Genomic DNA, 17,323 nt, shown 5'->3' on the forward strand with positions numbered 1-17,323 from the left:
AAATTATTTGAGTTGTAATATATTATCCATTACATATTAGATGCTGTAAATAGATCCCTTATTTCTTTTAATTTTGATTCAAACAGTTATTATGTTGAAAATTAATTTATTTCACTAATATAAAAATTTAATAAAAATAAAATAACGAAATAGCCATATTTCTAATGTATTTTCTCAAATCACAAAATTACAACTGTCAAACGTCATGCTCCGTTTCCAAGTCGATTATTGGCATTAATTTAAAGAAAGTGTCTTAATTTTTAATAAAATTCGATTAGCATTAATTTTCAAAAAAGTTTCTTAATTTTTAATAAAAAATGTTACTTATGCGTGTGAGAGTAAAACTTTTTTTTTCACAAAAATAAATTATAGTTTAAATTCAACAGTACGCGTTACATAAAATTTCGAAATACCATTAAACATTATAATTAATATCTTTTATATCAAGATTGATTGTGTTATCTTATTATATACTTTATTTATACAATCAGCTCGTTACACTTTTGCCTCGTCACACATCGCATTATATTTATTCTTCATTAATTAATGTTTCGGCTTTCAGAATTTTAAATGAACGAGTGGGGATGAATAGGCAGAAACGATATCGTTGCTCTTATAAGAGAACCGGTTGGCTTAGAGAAACGTTTAGTCAAGGCTGGTCGTGCTCGCGCTGAGTTACATTCACTTGTGCAACATGATCGGGTCGGTATACTTTCCTTTTTATCATTCTGCAAAGATGCATGGTATGCAACAAGCGAAACGTTTGGCTGAACTCATCATTTTTTCGCAATTCGATGTTTGATTTATAAAAAAACAGATAAATATTTATATTTTTAACGTGCATGTGAAGTTACGTGAAAGATTATTTTCGCACAAGTGTCAATTGAAATGAATTCTCTGCCAGAGGTTCCCAGGTGCAAGCTGACGTCATTAAACGTCAAAATGACGTCATTTAGACGTCAATGACGTCATTAAACGTGAAAATAACGCCATTTGGACGTCAATAACGTCATTAAACGTGAAAATGACGCCATTTTGACGTCAATGACGTCTTTTTGACGTTTAATAACGTCAGCTTGCTCCTTGGGTTTTTGTAATTTGTCAAAATTGTGAAATGTTAAAACGCAGTGTCGTCAATATGAAGATATACTTGTGATTTACTTGAAAATATGCTCGATGAGTTTGTCGGGTTTTTTTAACATGATTCATTTCCTATTTATATTTATAACACGATGTACCGAATATATAATTATATTGTATTTAATTTAATTATATGTATTTTTCAAGTAATATATTTTAGAAATAAATAAAATATGTGGGATCAACCGAGCCAAAAACAATGTGATAACACTGAATTAACGTGATAAAGTTGAGATATCGGAATTTTAAAAATAGTCTCCCCATATCAAATATTGACATATCACATTTGCCTTGAAGAAGTAAAAACGCACATTTGTCTCTCTGTAAATATTATTAGTAAAGCATAAATTGTCTAATGATTATCAAAAAGGTTATAAATGTATTACATTTGACGTTTAGCAATGTTTATTGTTTTCATCTGGATTACTGAAAGAATATCTTATTTAAGCCTTATTTAATCTTATTTAAATGGCAAATAATTGATTTGTTCAACGTGAAATTCATAATTTGTTCTTCAAGTGTCTCAGGATTATCGTAAATCAAATAGAAATTTAATTCGTGAAACAATAAAAAATTATTTTCTTATATATCATTTCCACAAGAATAAATTTTATTAATCTATTTTTTTCAAAAAGTCAACAATTAATAATCTTCTTCTAGAAGGAGAAACATTATGTAACAGGGGAGAAAATCCATAAATGTAAGACATTGTCTGCACTAATCCACCGAGTGATTAGCAACAATATAATCACGTGCAATTAAGGCGTTGTATGCACCATTGCATCTATTGTATAACGTCATCATCACGTGCGCGTAAATACGAACAAATTATTTATTGCAATATCATAAGTCAGATAGAATAAAAGAAAAAGATTGAAGGAAATATTTTTACTGAAAACGCCGGTTGCGTTTTGTGCAATAATACTTATCCATGAACTGCATTTGACGCTTGCATATAGTGAAGTTAATAATCAGCTTTATAGTTAACTAAATAGATAAAGTAACATTTACAATATATTTGCATTTTGTGCATTATTCATTTGCAATTTGTTTGCATAATGCTATCACAAGTATATCTTTGTGCCGAGAATAAATTTAAAAATAAAGTTTAAAAAAAAGATATATTTTCAAGAAAATCTTTAAACACTTAAAAAATAAAAATAATTTAAAATATTATTAAGTTAATAATATTAATTTAAATAAAAATATATATTGTTAAAATCATCTTATGAATTTAATTAATAATATATAAATTATATATTTAAATAATTTTTTAAATAATCAATTATATATATAAATATTACATATAAAAAGAATTTTTTTAATATTTTCTAATTATATTTTAATTACTTTTTGATTTATTATTTTATTATTTAAAATATATTAGTTAAAATATCACAAGAATGCGACAAATGAATTATGTTACGTTATACAACTGAAGATTTTACACTTGTAATTTAGCCAGACATCTGTAATTACGCAGATAATTCAAAGTCACAAGCACATAATAAAAATTATGGGTTGTAAAAGAGAACGAGATATACATGTATGTTTCTCTATTAACAATTTCCTTAATAATACATTCTTAAAAATGCAACAATAAATACATTCATCTTCAACATTTCGATAAATATTTTTACAGACCATCTTTATCTAAAAAAATTATTCCACTTCAGAAGGTTTGATAATTGATGACTAAAGATGAAAGATATTTAATTCGCATTTAAGAGATTGTGATAAAATCAGAGGATCTAGCTCTTTATCTGCACAAAACACATCTACTGCATTAATTATTCTATCTCATATCTTTATTGAACGTTTATATGATTAGAATCAAGAAGCAGAGATAAAGTATTTTTAATAACATATGTTATCGCGTGTGTGTGTGTGTATGCATATTTTATACTAAATAATTGATTATTTTATATATACACACATAAAATAAAGGAAATTCGCAGATTAAATATTTATGTACAGGCATATATAAATTGAATCAAATCTCGTAGACTGATTGTGAAATTTAATTGCTTATAGTATTATGATAATTTTTATCGATTATGCAAATGCGTTTTTTTCTGTCTTTCTCACAATTTAGGAGTCGTATTTTACGTCATGCATGAAATTAATAAAAATATATAATTTTTTGAAAGTGCATAGCTCGATGCTTGTGAGATATGAATATATTGAATAAAGTATGCATGTGTTATGCAATCTCTTTCACCGTATCTCTTATATAGTAAATGTGTTATGCGTATGTACAGCTGCGATTATACAATGATAATAACTGCATCGTGTTCTTGAATCAACGGCAGTAAAGGTGACATTAATTTACAATCTCCCTCAAGTGATACACATATTTCTTTTTTTATGTCGATTCTTAAATAATTATTAATTATTATGACTTTTATCAATTATATGTCATGTTGTGTCTCTGAAATGTAATTATGAAGTAATTTTTAATTTACATTTGCAAATAATCGTCACAATTATCATATATCCTTAGCAACTTCGTTCACTTTATCGAGATTTATTTTAATATATGATCACGTTTCGTTCGAATTTTAATTATTTACAAAATTAATGCTATATATATAAATTTTATATGTTGTACAATATATGTATATGTATAAAATATACAATATAAAATATATTTAAATATATAAAAAATATATATATAAAATATTCATATATTAAATATATTTAAATATATAAAATATATAAAATATATAAAATACATAAAATATATTTTGTATTGTACAATACAAAATGTATATTATATTGTGCATTATGTAAAATGATTTTCTACTGTAAAAAAAATCTACAGAATTTATTGGACACAATGTAAAATTTTCCACTATATCATCATGCGATTATAATTATATTTTACCGTCACTAATAGAAATAACAGTGACGCAGAGGTAAAACGCGGTCACGGCAAATCGTCAGCGCATAATCACGGTCACGAGATCTGTACCGGTAGAAGCTTCAAGCATCACTGACTTTTATTATACAGTTACTGTGTATTATGTAGTTGATCTCTTTTATATCAACCACGATAATAAAACGATGTGTATCGCGATTGGTATGCACCTTTTTTCGAAAAGAAGAAACTATATTAATATTACCTAGGAAAAAATTTTTTATATATAATTATATATAAATAATTGTTAAAAAATTAATAAATTTCTTGTCTCTTGACCAAACTGGCAGATATATTTGTTAATTACAATCACAACAACAATTCGCTTCATTAATTCTTATTTTAACATTGGCTAGTGTCAATTTTCATCCACATCTATATTAATTAAATAAATAATTGTATAATTATACATAGAATCGTAAAATTATATGTAAAATATGTCCATTTTTATACATAATTATATAAATTTATATATAAATTATAAATAATCATAATCATGTCAAATTATATATGAAATATATATATTTATATATATGAAGTATATATATATTTCTATATACTTTTATATTATTATATACATAAAAAATTTTTTCCTATTTATTATTTATTTATACATATTATTAATATATGACTAGTTTCCTTTTTTATTATTTAATCGGATATTAAATCACGTATATAGAGGGTGTTAAAAAATTAGATCAACAATTTTGAAAGGAAATAGAAAATTTCAAAGTAAATATTTTGTGTTAATACTATTTTTCTTTACGATTTTTAGTTTTATACTACATGGTATGAAACAGTGGAAAAATTAAATTGTATTTTAATCTTAAACAAAACCCGGAACAAATACATATAAAAGTAATTAACTCTTACAGTAAATGCTCAAAAAATACAAAGTGATAAACTGAAAAGTCACAAACTCCTATCTCATATCATGTAATATTAAAACTAAACGTTGTAGAGAAAATTAGTATTAATAAAAAATTTTAATTTAAAATATTATATTTATATTATTATTAATATTGAGAGCCGATAAAAATATTTCTTATTTAATAAAAAATGTTTATTTTGAAGTCTTGTTTCTTTCTTCAAAGTTTGCGTCGGTCTAATTTTTTAACACCCCGTATAGTTGCTGAATAGAAGCGATGTCAAATAAAAATCTTTTATTATATATTGAATATCAGCATACATATGCACACATACACGTGTGCGCGAGTTTCGATTAAGTTTGCAATATCTACAATTAAAGAATGCACGTCACACATGGTCGGTCCTACTGGTGATTGTCGCAATACTCAATCGCAAATTTTTATGAAACAACCGCAACAATTCCGGTTAATTTTCTATTGTCGAGAGAATAAATTGTAAAAAAATTTAATTTTTAACGTTTAATTTTTACATGTTTTGTGCAGAGTCAAAAGGAAAAAGTTGGTTATATTCGGCGTAACCGCGGTCGTACTTGTGGCCGTTTTTATAGCAATAATAGTAATTTTTATGACACAAAACTCAAATGTCAAATGCGGCTCAAAATTCGTCAGTTCCTCCAAAATGGGTCAATATAGGAAGGTAATATTTATCGATCAATTCATTTCATTATTATTGTAATATGTGTGTAATTAAAAATTAACAACGTGATTTGAACCTCAATTGAAACATTTGACTAAACAATAGAAACAAAATATTTTCAGAAAGATTTATTCTTCTGAAAAAGAGGAGGCTTTCCAAGTAAAATTTCTGCAAATTGTCAATAATATTAATTATATTTTGCAAAATTTAATTTTAAAGATAATAATAAAGGATAAAAAAGTGTCTATTCTAAAAGAAATATATTATAATTAGAATGATTAATTTAATAACTATTTTGTTTGATTTATTATTTTCTCCCAAATATTCGACTAGTCGAGGAAAACTGAAACGCGATAGATAATTTTTGCAACTTTTCACGATTATTGAATCATTAAATTTTCTATAAACAGGGTGCTGTGTCGACAAACGGAATAGAATGTGCAAAAATTGGTGCTGATATCTTACAAGATAAAAATGGTTCAGCAGTGGATGCTGCGATAGGCGCACTTCTTTGCGAAGGTGTTGCATCCTTGCATAGGTATTGTACAATTTTATCATTTTTTTCTAAATCTATTTCATCTACTTGAATAAAATTTGATTAATTATTTTAAATGTATATAATTAATATATATAATTTTTATTAATAATTATAATTTATTTTATATCAATAAAAATTATATATATCATTAAAATAATAAATTATATCATTTTTGTGAACAAAAAAATATATATTAAAATATATTAATATATATATATATATATATATATATATGTGTGTATATTATATAATATATATTAATATATATTATATATCATATAATACAATATATGTTAAAGTATATATTATATAATATATAATATTGTATATATAATATAATAAAAAAATATATTGTTTTGATTTACAGTATGGGACTGGGTGGTGGATTTTTTATGACAATATGGGACGCGAAAAACAAAACAATGGATTATCTGGATGCGAGAGAGACAGCTCCGATGGCTGCGACGGAGGATATGTTTGATGGCAATGCTCATCTAGCTATGTATGGTAAAGGATCTTTTTCTCATTATAGTATTTCTCGATATTTATGCGGTTATGTCAAAACCGCTTGTAAATGTCAGGCAACAACAATTATTATACCGCAACGATTAATTATAAATAAATTTTGTTGCACTATTTTTGCATAACAATGGATTTCGAAAAATAATAAAGTGCGTGCTATCGAATAGGTGGACTGGCAGTTGCTGTTCCAGGCGAACTTATGGGCTATTGGGAAGCGCACAAAAAATACGGGAGACTACCGTGGTCCGAATTATTCGAGCCTGCTATTAAATTGTGCGAAACTGGATCTCTCATCAATGACTATCTTGCCGGGTATTTGGTGAGCAAGGAGCCTATGATAAGAAACGAGAGCAGTTTGGCGAAAATACTCATAAATCCCAATACCGGTAGAGTGTGGATCGTGAGTGGAATCCTCTTTTTATTTCTTTTTATCGAACCTATTTTCTATTTATTTATTTATTTTATTACAACTGTTTTTATTCTACCTATGAATCGAAACTTAATTTCGATATATTCTGTAAAAGGAAAACTATGAAAACTAACATTGGAATCTCATGTTTACGTGCAGGCAGGTGACAGAATAAAAAGGCCGCAATTGGCGAAGACTTTGAAATTAATAGCGCAGCATGGTGTCGATATATTTTACAGAGGTAATATTACTGATAATTTAGTCAGGGAGATTACTTCATTTAAAGGGATAATTACGAAAGAGGATTTTGCAGCGTACAGGTGAGTGCGTTTTTTGACAGTTTGAATCTCTTTTAGACTTTCAAGGATATTAATCGTAAAAAACCTGCTTTATATGCAATATAAAAAAATATATAAAATTATATAAAAAAAAAATATATATATATATATATATATAATTATATAGAAAAATAGATGAAAAATAATTACAAAATGACTATTTCTATGCAGTTCGTTTTACGATAGAATGTACGTAAATAACGTACGATGGTAAATAAAGACTGTAACGATAATAATGGAAATCGTGTATTTCGTGAATAAAACCGCCAAAATAATTATTCGCGAACGAAATATCTGAATTAAAAGGATGAATTTTATATTGTAATTCAATGTTAACAAATTGATTAATTAAACGGGTATAAACATCCGTTTGTTGATTGAAATAATATCGAATACGGCGTCTATTATCTGCAAGCCAGTGGAATTAAGGCCGATAAAAGTATATAAAAGCTGGTTTGATAACAATGAAAAAATATTCAATAGAAAACAATTCTCTATTGTAAATAAAACAGTTATATTCTTTTTTCATTGATTGATTTTACGCTACTCTCGTGTATTGTTATTATTAATAAATATGTATTATTAATAAATTTATCAATTTAAATTATTAATAAATTTATTAATTGAAATTATTAATAAATATGTATTGTATTCTTAATAAATTTGTCGACAATGTAGATGTAACCAGCCAATTTAAGACTTTGAAAGGAGTAAAAATCGTGTGTCGATAATAGAATCTTGTCTTTTTATCAGAGCCATATGGAAGAAGCCGATCTCATTGAAAATGGGAAATCTGACGTTCTATAGTGCTCCACCGCCGGGTTCAGGTGCAATTTTGATGTTGATATTGAACATTCTTCACCGAGTATTACCGGCTAATAATGAGAATATAATATGGCAACGTATAGTGGAGACTTTCAAGTGGGCTTACGCAAGAAGAACCGAGTTGGGAGATCCCGATTTTGTTGATGGCATAGGTGAGATTACATAGATGCATAATTATATCTAAATAAGTGCGAACAATTTTAGGAGACGATTCTTTGTCGAAAATTAAGAGGGGTTTTTTATGCAAACATATACTCTTATATCCTTCCCTAAGGAGTTACATTTTTCTAAAGAGGGAGGTAAAAATTAAGTTTTTATATTTTTTAAATATTAATAAATATCCTTTTTATCAGTGAAAAATATCTATCAAATTTCTTTTTTTTAATTTATGAAAAAGGCGAAAACTTAATTTTTTTACCTCCCTCTTTAGAAAAGTATAACTCTTCGGGGAGGGATATAAAACACATGTTTATATAAAAAACCTGCGTTATAATTCAAATCATCAGACATGAAAAAAATAAAACATTAAAGTTCATCAACGAGACAGAGATGTAATTGTCACAATAATTGCATTGAAAAGAATTTGCTTAATCACAATATAATTATCAAATTATAATTATGAGATTATCAAGGCTAGAGTAATTTATTATTAGAAATAGATTAATGATTATATTAATGCTCTATTTCTATTAATAGAAACAATTGCGTTCGCATAATACTTTAAAACTATTTTTATAAGATAATTATATTATAGACAGAAATATTTTTCCTCATATATAATTATCAAATCATAATTATGAGATTATTAATAAAAGAGTAATTTATTAATAAAAATAGATTAATAATTATTAATGATTTATTTTTATTAAAATAGAAACCATTGCATTCGTGTAATACTTTAAAACTATTTTTATAAGATAATTATATTATAAACAAAAATATTTTTCTTCGTATAATATACTGACGATAACAATTAAGTGACACATATATGATAATTAATTGAGGAAAAAGAGAAAAAATTAACTTCTTGTTCGCACTCATTTTATACGCATCGTAGCGATTCAGCACGTTTATCTTCGGATAATCGCTGCGTCCGATTATTTCCATAATGACCGTCAGTTCGTATCTTATCACGTAACGTATATTTATCGGAGACCAGCATTCAAGACTGAATCTGAATTTATCTGCGACTTATCTTGGAATTCACTGGAAGTCTATCAATTGAGCGAGCGCTCGCGAATTGCAACGGAATTATTTCTTTGTAGACTCGATTCTCGCTAATTTAACATCCGCCGATTTTGCGGAAATAATCAAGGGAAAGATTAAGGATGACCGTACGAGCCAGGATCCGAGGGACTATGGAGCTGTTACTGAGACACCCGAGGATTCAGGAACCGCTCACGTTTCCGTTCTTGCTCCTGACGGCTCCGCTGTCTCCGTTACATCGACCATTAATCAGGTGTAAGTGTTGGAAATTATTTGCAAACGCGAAATATAATACTTGCAAATTATTTGCAATTAACATGATACATTTATATGAAATTATTTGCGAAACCTACACCAAAAAAAATTAGTTAATTCTTATAAGTATTTAGTGCAATACGTTCAAATAAATCATTTATTTGAAACTAATAATATTTATTTGATATAAGTTATTTGTTTCAAATAAATGATTTATTTGAACGTATTGAACTAAATATTTGTTAATTTAATACATTTTTTCAGTGTAGTTACGTCAAAATTATAATAATGTCGTTTCATGTAAATTTATTTTTTAGTGAAATAGATATTACGTATACTGTATACTGAAAAAAATGACTAAATTGATACATATTTAGTTCAATACTGTCAAATGAATCGTTTATTTCAAATAAATATTTATTTAATTAATGAAAGGCTCGTATAAATTAAACAAAATTAAACAATCATATATAGTAGGCCAACTAAACGAGCAAATAAATAAGATGTAAAAATTTTTTTATTAATAGTTAAATCATTAAATTAACATTCCGTTACAGAATCGATATAAATTGTAAACGTTTCGACTGCACTACAGTCTTTATCAATACATAAAAATTAAATATTAAAATATAAAGTTAGATGTTAAAAATACAAAGTTAGTTAAATATTAAAATATAAAATTGAAACGATTCTTCGCTGTTGACCAATAGATATGCAAGGCGATTGGTCTGAGATGCCAAGTTATGCGACATTTGAGCATGCTACGGATATAATACGCGAATTAAATCAATGTCAGAAAATATTAAAAAATCTTTCAACTTACATTATCGTTTTAACAAGTCCTTTTCCCCGATATTTCAAGTGTGTGTTGCGAAGTCTGAATACCAAATGTCAAAATAGAGAGCGTGATGTATTTATTTATTACCAATGTTTTTTCTAAATTATGATTCAGCAAATTTTTTAAGTATGTCAAAATAACTACTGTCTAACAATTCGGTGTCTGTATTTAAATTAATTCCATTTTTCTGTTCTTTAATGTGGATCATTTCAGATATTAGTCTTTTTTGGTAATTCTTTTCATGATCCATAATTTTAATATTGTCCCAGTCAAATGTATGTTGTTCGTTTAGAATGTGTTCCGTGATAACCGAATGTCTAGCAGAGTCTAATTTAATATTATTTTTATGTTCTTTAAGTCTCGTTCCTAGCTGTCTTTTTGTCTGTCCGACATATGTGGCGTCACAATCGTTGCAATTCAATTTGTAAATAACGTTAGAATTCGTGGGGCAATTATTTTTGTCCTTTTGAACTCTTATGAAGTCATTTAATTTTTTAATGCAACGATATCCTACCACTACGTCAGGTCTTCTTATTGCTGAAGCAACTTTCTCAGATATTGATTCTATATATGGTATGACAAAATATTTAATGTTAGTATTAGTATTATTAGTATCTGTTATATTGTTATTATTAGGCTTGTTAAATTTCTTAGTTGAGAGATTTTTTAATCTGCGTTTTATTTCTGTGAAAATTAGATCAAGAGGATAACCGTTGGATAGCAAAATGTTAATAGCTTTCTCTATATTTTTTTTGTGAAATTGCGGATGTGATAGTAATAAAGCTCTATCTACCAAGTTATAAATTGTTCCTATTTTATGACAAGTCGGATGATTTGAAAAAAATGAAAGTAATCTACCTGAGAATGTCTTTTTGTGATACCAATCTAAATAAATTTTGTTATCTATTACTTTGATCATTATGTCTAAAAAGCTTATACAACGATTATCCTCCTTTTCCAATGTAAATTGTAGTCTATCGTTATAATTGTTGAATTCGTTCAAAACATATGTAATATTGTCAGCGGAAGTGCATAAAATAATGTCGTCTACATAACGGAAATAGAAAGTCATTTCGCAATTTAAATTACTAATTACTAATGTTTCCAAGTCCTGCATGACTATATCGGCAATGATCGGAGAAAGTGGGGAACCCATAGGAGTCCCATAAATTTGTTTGTAAGTTATGTTATTAAAAGTGAAAAATGTAGAAGTTAATATAAATTTTATCATACCTATGAATTCATTTTTGGGAATCTTTGTGTGTGACTCTATAAAATGCCATCTATTGTTGATGCCGTTTAATGCAAGATCTACGGAAACATTAGTAAATAATGAAACAACGTCCAATGAAGCTATTATGTCGGTATCTTGTATTGTTTTCCCTGATTATATTAAAATTATGGATCATGAAAAGAATTACCAAAAAAGACTAATATCTGAAATGATCCACATTAAAGAACAGAAAAATGGAATTAATTTAAATACAGACACCGAATTGTTAGACAGTAGTTATTTTGACATACTTAAAAAATTTGCTGAATCATAATTTAGAAAAAACATTGGTAATAAATAAATACATCACGCTCTCTATTTTGACATTTGGTATTCAGACTTCGCAACACACACTTGAAATATCGGGGAAAAGGACTTGTTAAAACGATAATGTAAGTTGAAAGATTTTTTAATATTTTCTGACATTGATTTAATTCGCGTATTATATCCGTAGCATGCTCAAATGTCGCATAACTTGGCATCTCAGACCAATCGCCTTGCATATCTATTGGTCAACAGCGAAGAATCGTTTCAATTTTATATTTTAATATTTAACTAACTTTGTATTTTTAACATCTAACTTTATATTTTAATATTTAATTTTTATGTATTGATAAAGACTGTAGTGCAGTCGAAACGTTTACAATTTATATCGATTCTGTAACGGAATGTTAATTTAATGATTTAACTATTAATAAAAAAATTTTTACATCTTATTTATTTGCTCGTTTAGTTGGCCTACTATATATGATTGTTTAATTTTGTTAAATATTTATTTGTTTTAAAAAGGATTTTCTTAAGTCTTATATTAAATAAATATTTTTCATATCAAATAAATATTATTAGTTTCAAATAAATGATTTATTTGACAGTATTGAAATAAATACTTATTAAGAATTAATAAATTTTTTTAGTGTACAGACACAAAAAGGGTAAAATATTTTAAGAGGATTCAGTAAAAGCCCTAAAGTCGAAAAGTCTTAATAAATATGAATCCACAAATAAATCGTTTTTGAGATATTTTTATTATTCATATAAATATAGGTAAATTAAATTAAATTATAGGTAAGTTAAGTTATATATATATATATATAATATATATATATATACGTATGAGATATTGCAAATATCTAAATAAAAATGGCTCATTTTTATTAAAATCATTATTTATAACTTGTTTTGAGACATACTAAATTCCCTTAAAATATTTTACTTTTTTTTCAACATCCTGCATAGGTATTAAAACATATGTATATAGTAAATAAATTGGGAACTATTCCTATTTCAATTCTACGATAGAAAATAATCAGCTGTTCAATTTTAAGTGCCTGGCACTTTCGTAAAAATACGAGTGCAATATGTGCATTTTATATCTACGTTATCGATTATAGAGATTCGATATAGAGACACTTTAAAAATCGCGAGAAGGATCGATTGAATCGCTTCGCTTTCGACATGGGTATACACATTTATGTCTGCAGTTTATATCCATTTTAAAAATGGAACGATTTCTGGGATGCTGAAGTGAGAGAGAGCGAGATAGGGAGAGAGAATCTTACAATAATTCTGCGGAATTTATAACGCGCAGTATTTTATCACTTTATAAAGCATCTTTATTTAACAGGTTCGGTGCAATGATACGTTCAGAATCCACCGGAATAATATTTAATGACGAGATGGACGACTTTAGTTCGCCCAATATAACCAACGGTTTCGGACTTCCGCCGTCACCGGCGAATTTTATCCGACCTGGCAAACGGCCGTTGAGCTCGATGTGCCCGACCATAGTGGTAAGCCATTTTACCGGCGAACGTTTAATATATTTATCGAGAGCTCGAAAAGTCCGGGAAAAAGCTCGCGGACGAAAAAATGGATGCTTTTAATGCGCGTGTTTTTTTTTCTATCGCGTGAAGATCTATCATAATACTCGAGATGAGATTAACGATCGCGATATATATCTATATATAGTGCTCATCGATTCTGAGAATCGCTCGGCACAATGATATAATTGCAATTCGCAATGCACGCGATCATTAAGAACATAGCTCTTGAACAAGCAGCTGTCGCCGCTTGAAATCGCACTAATGTTTCTCGCGCAACTTGATAGATTAAATAGAAACTCGAGTAGGTCTCTTCTGTATAAGAGCTTCGTTTATGATTTAAAAGAGGTAGAAATGTGTAGAATAATTTTAGATGGCTAAGTTATAAGCAATTGTACGATTTCAGGTCGATCAAAATAACAACGTGAGATTAGTGATAGGAGCTGCCGGTGGAACCAAGATTACAAGTAGTGTGGCAATCAGTATGGCCCTACATTTGTTGTCTAATTACAACATAAAAGAGGCGATTGATGCACGTAGACTTCATCATCAAGTGAGTTCGACTAGTATAATTATTGATTTTTGATTAAAAATCAAATTTGTATTATTATAATATTATTTTTGAAAAATTGACCTGACTGGCAAATGATTTATTAATTTCACGATATTTTATTTATTTCGAAGATATTACGTTATAAAATAATAATATACAATGTAAAATAAACGCTATCAAGATAATTGGCCGTGTTCTTTTACGGAGGTTCTAGTGGAATTTTTTTATTGATCCTGTAATCAAAAATCTTCATATTAACGCACTGGATTTTTGTATATGTTAAATTTCTATAGGCGATATAAAGTGCCTTGGCTAATTTGGCAAAGTTTTCGTTAATGTGCATCTGTTGCAAACGTTTATCCAAAAAAGGAATTGTGTAACCCTTTGCATTTTTCCAATTGCTAACCCTAACAGCACAATATGTCTAAAAGACGTTCAGAAGACATCCAGAGAATGTTAGGATGTCCTTAGGATGTTCTCTGTGTTAGGATGAACTGGATGTCCTGAGGACATCCTAAGGACATCCAGAGAATGTTAGAATGCCTATTGGACATATTAATATAAAAATTCCACGAGAACCTCCGTAAAAGAACACGGCCAATCTTATCTTGACAGCGTTCATTTTATATTCATTTTATATCGTATATTGTTTTATGACGTAATCTTCAAAATAAATAAAATATTGTGAAATTAATAAATCATTTGCCAGTCAGGTCAATTAAAAAAAAATATTATTGTGTATATTTATTAATGGCGACTCACGTTAATTATATACTCCTGTGAAGTTGCACTTGGACTTAAATATATCGTCTTATTATGTTAAGCAAAATGATTTTTAATTTCATAAAGCTTAATATTTTTTTAACACTGTTTTTAACAATAACAGTTTGATGAATAGGCTATTATTTCTTGCTGAAATAATTGTTTGTTCAAAATTTATAATTTTTCACATTTTCTTAAGTTTTGACATTGGATATTTCAATAATTATATTTCAAAAATTCTGTTAAAAATTATATTTGTGAAATTAATTAAAGTAAAATTAACAATTTAAAGCTAAAATAAATTAATTATTATTGAAACATTACAGCTGTTCCCAATGAATGTCGAGAACGAGAAATATTTTTGTCCAGACACGTTAAATTATTTGAACAAGGTTGGACATAATATCACCACTTATTCTGGAATTGGCAGTGCGATCACGGCAGTATCCAAAGAAAATGGACTTTTAACCGCGAATTCAGATTATCGCCGACAAGGAAGTGTAGCAGGCTACTAAAGAGATTATTCAGTATTATTATGCAGATGCAGACTTTATAACACTAGACATTTTTATATGCTGTCGTAATATTTCAATTGCTATTAGCAATTGTAAGTAGCTTTTTAATTTATATTAATACATTTTGTATAACCATAGACGTAGAAAATAAGAATTTCTTACGTATATAGTTATAATATGGATTTTTATATGAAAAATCCTATTTCAAAAAATAAAGCAGTGCAAAGAATTTTTTGAAATTGACAAAGTCGACTGCAAGTAAATAATACATGATTAAATTATTCTTAGATAAAAAAATAGCACAGATTCCTATTTTTAGAATTATAATTTTAAGATATCTATACACATCGAAGCATGATCCATAAAGAATAAATTTATGATAAGTATGATAATTTTGAGCAATCTGTTGATTCAATATACATATATTGTGTCGATTAAATGTGAAAATACTTGATGAATAATCGAATCAATATATAATATAATTTTCTTTTTAATCTTGGCTATAAATACTTAAAAGTATTACATGAATTGTATATTAGTATTTTTTTATAAGATGCTTAGCATTTATAACTCATCACATTTGTACATATTTCATAATGTTTCATATATAATTTTAATACACGAAAATAAAAATGTTTATATTTATATTATGTATTTTTGTCTATTCCAAATATTTATTATACCTGGAATTACATAAGATTCTACATCGGTTATGTAGTCTCTATAATTAACATAATTTTCTAATTAACTGCAATATCATTGACTAATTAATAATTTAATAGTATACGTGCATTTATAACAAGCCAATAAATAAAAAAATAGCATAATCATCTAAAATGGCGTAAAAAGATCAGAGAGATAAGATATTTCATAATAAGAACATTTACATGATGTATTCTCTGATAGCTCAGGATAAATAATAAACTTATGATAAAGAAATTTTAATTATATTATTTCGATAAATATAGAGAATTCACTTTAATTCTAGTTTTAATTAAATATAAATAATAAAAATTCTTTAGCATTGAAACATAAAAAAGTTACGTGATTTATAATTTCTGAATATGAAATTTATATTCGGAGAAAAATTATAAATTACACAACTTTATTTTACTAAAGAATTTTCATTGTCTATAATTAATTGAATCTAGCATTATACATATAAATTATATTCTATATATTTCAAAATGATATAATCCAAATTTCTATCCGAAAATGTCAAAATTGGAATAAGTTTATTATTTATCCTGATAAGTGAAAGTATCTTATAAATATGTGAAAGTATGAAACAAAAAATGTTTTTATAGTTACATAAATTATTCGTGAAATTAACGATTTTTCTCAGCACGTGTACACGACGAGTCACTCCAGATCAGTAAAAAGTGTTGTTAGGAATTTTGCTTTCAAGGTCACTACTGCTGTAATTGATATTCTTATTGAGTTTCTACCTTAATCGCGTTGCTGCACTTGTTTGAATATAGAATATCTCTTTCCGTTAATACAAACATGACCTTCATTAATAATATCCGCGTATTAAATCCGATACTTTTCCGTCTTCATAAAACGGAATGTAAATAAATCTAATTTTTTTTCACTCGTCACGTGTAATATATGTAAAGCATGTGTCATATTATTATGCAGCCAGCACATTTTAATCTGTCATTATTCTTTCACAATAAAAGCAATTTTAAGAGCGATTAGAAAATTACATTCTTTGGCGAAATATTCTTTCTTCAAACAAAACACATTTTATAATTCTTTTAAAACGATTAGAAAACAAATTACAGTTGCAGAGATTAAAAGGGACAAGAATAAACATATATTTATAATCAAATTTGCAATC

General features: G+C 27.1%; 2 protein-coding genes across 3 annotated transcripts in view; one reads left to right on the forward strand and one right to left on the reverse strand.

The window, feature by feature from the left end:
- Positions 1-17,323, reverse strand: part of Prosalpha4 (proteasome alpha4 subunit) — a 33,332-nt gene that overhangs the window by 3,424 nt on the left and 12,585 nt on the right. The gene's annotated exons all lie outside the window — the stretch shown is intronic.
- Positions 650-16,125, forward strand: LOC114945646 (scoloptoxin SSD14). 2 transcript variants are annotated; one of them, XM_029321910.2, is made up of 11 exons: positions 650-702; positions 5,473-5,626; positions 6,037-6,164; positions 6,532-6,671; positions 6,854-7,086; positions 7,255-7,415; positions 8,187-8,410; positions 9,524-9,719; positions 13,455-13,620; positions 14,057-14,203; positions 15,292-16,125. In XM_029321910.2, the coding sequence occupies exons 1-11, from the start codon at positions 695-697 to the stop codon at positions 15,478-15,480; spliced, it is 1,746 nt and encodes a 581-aa protein (XP_029177743.1). In that variant the 5' UTR covers positions 650-694; the 3' UTR covers positions 15,481-16,125. The 2 variants fall into 2 exon arrangements, with proteins under 2 accessions (XP_029177743.1, XP_029177742.1); XM_029321909.2 differs by lacking the exon at positions 650-702 and adding an exon at positions 715-914.

The sequence above is a fragment of the Nylanderia fulva genome, unplaced genomic scaffold (genome assembly GCF_048542155.1).
Source record: "Nylanderia fulva isolate GAGA-0341 unplaced genomic scaffold, ASM4854215v1 Scaffold32, whole genome shotgun sequence".
Classification (NCBI taxonomy): Eukaryota; Metazoa; Arthropoda; class Insecta; order Hymenoptera; family Formicidae; genus Nylanderia; species Nylanderia fulva.

Excerpts from the sequence above, each read along its gene's own strand:
- LOC114945646 (XM_029321909.2), top strand. The coding sequence starts at position 889 with ATGAATTCTCTGCCAGAGGTTCCCAG. Across the intron at positions 915-5,472 it reads TCTCTGCCAGAGGTTCCCAG|AGTCAAAAGGAAAAAGTTGG; the intron begins GTGCAAGCTGAC and ends TGTTTTGTGCAG. Across the intron at positions 7,087-7,254 it reads ATACCGGTAGAGTGTGGATC|GCAGGTGACAGAATAAAAAG; the intron begins GTGAGTGGAATC and ends GTTTACGTGCAG.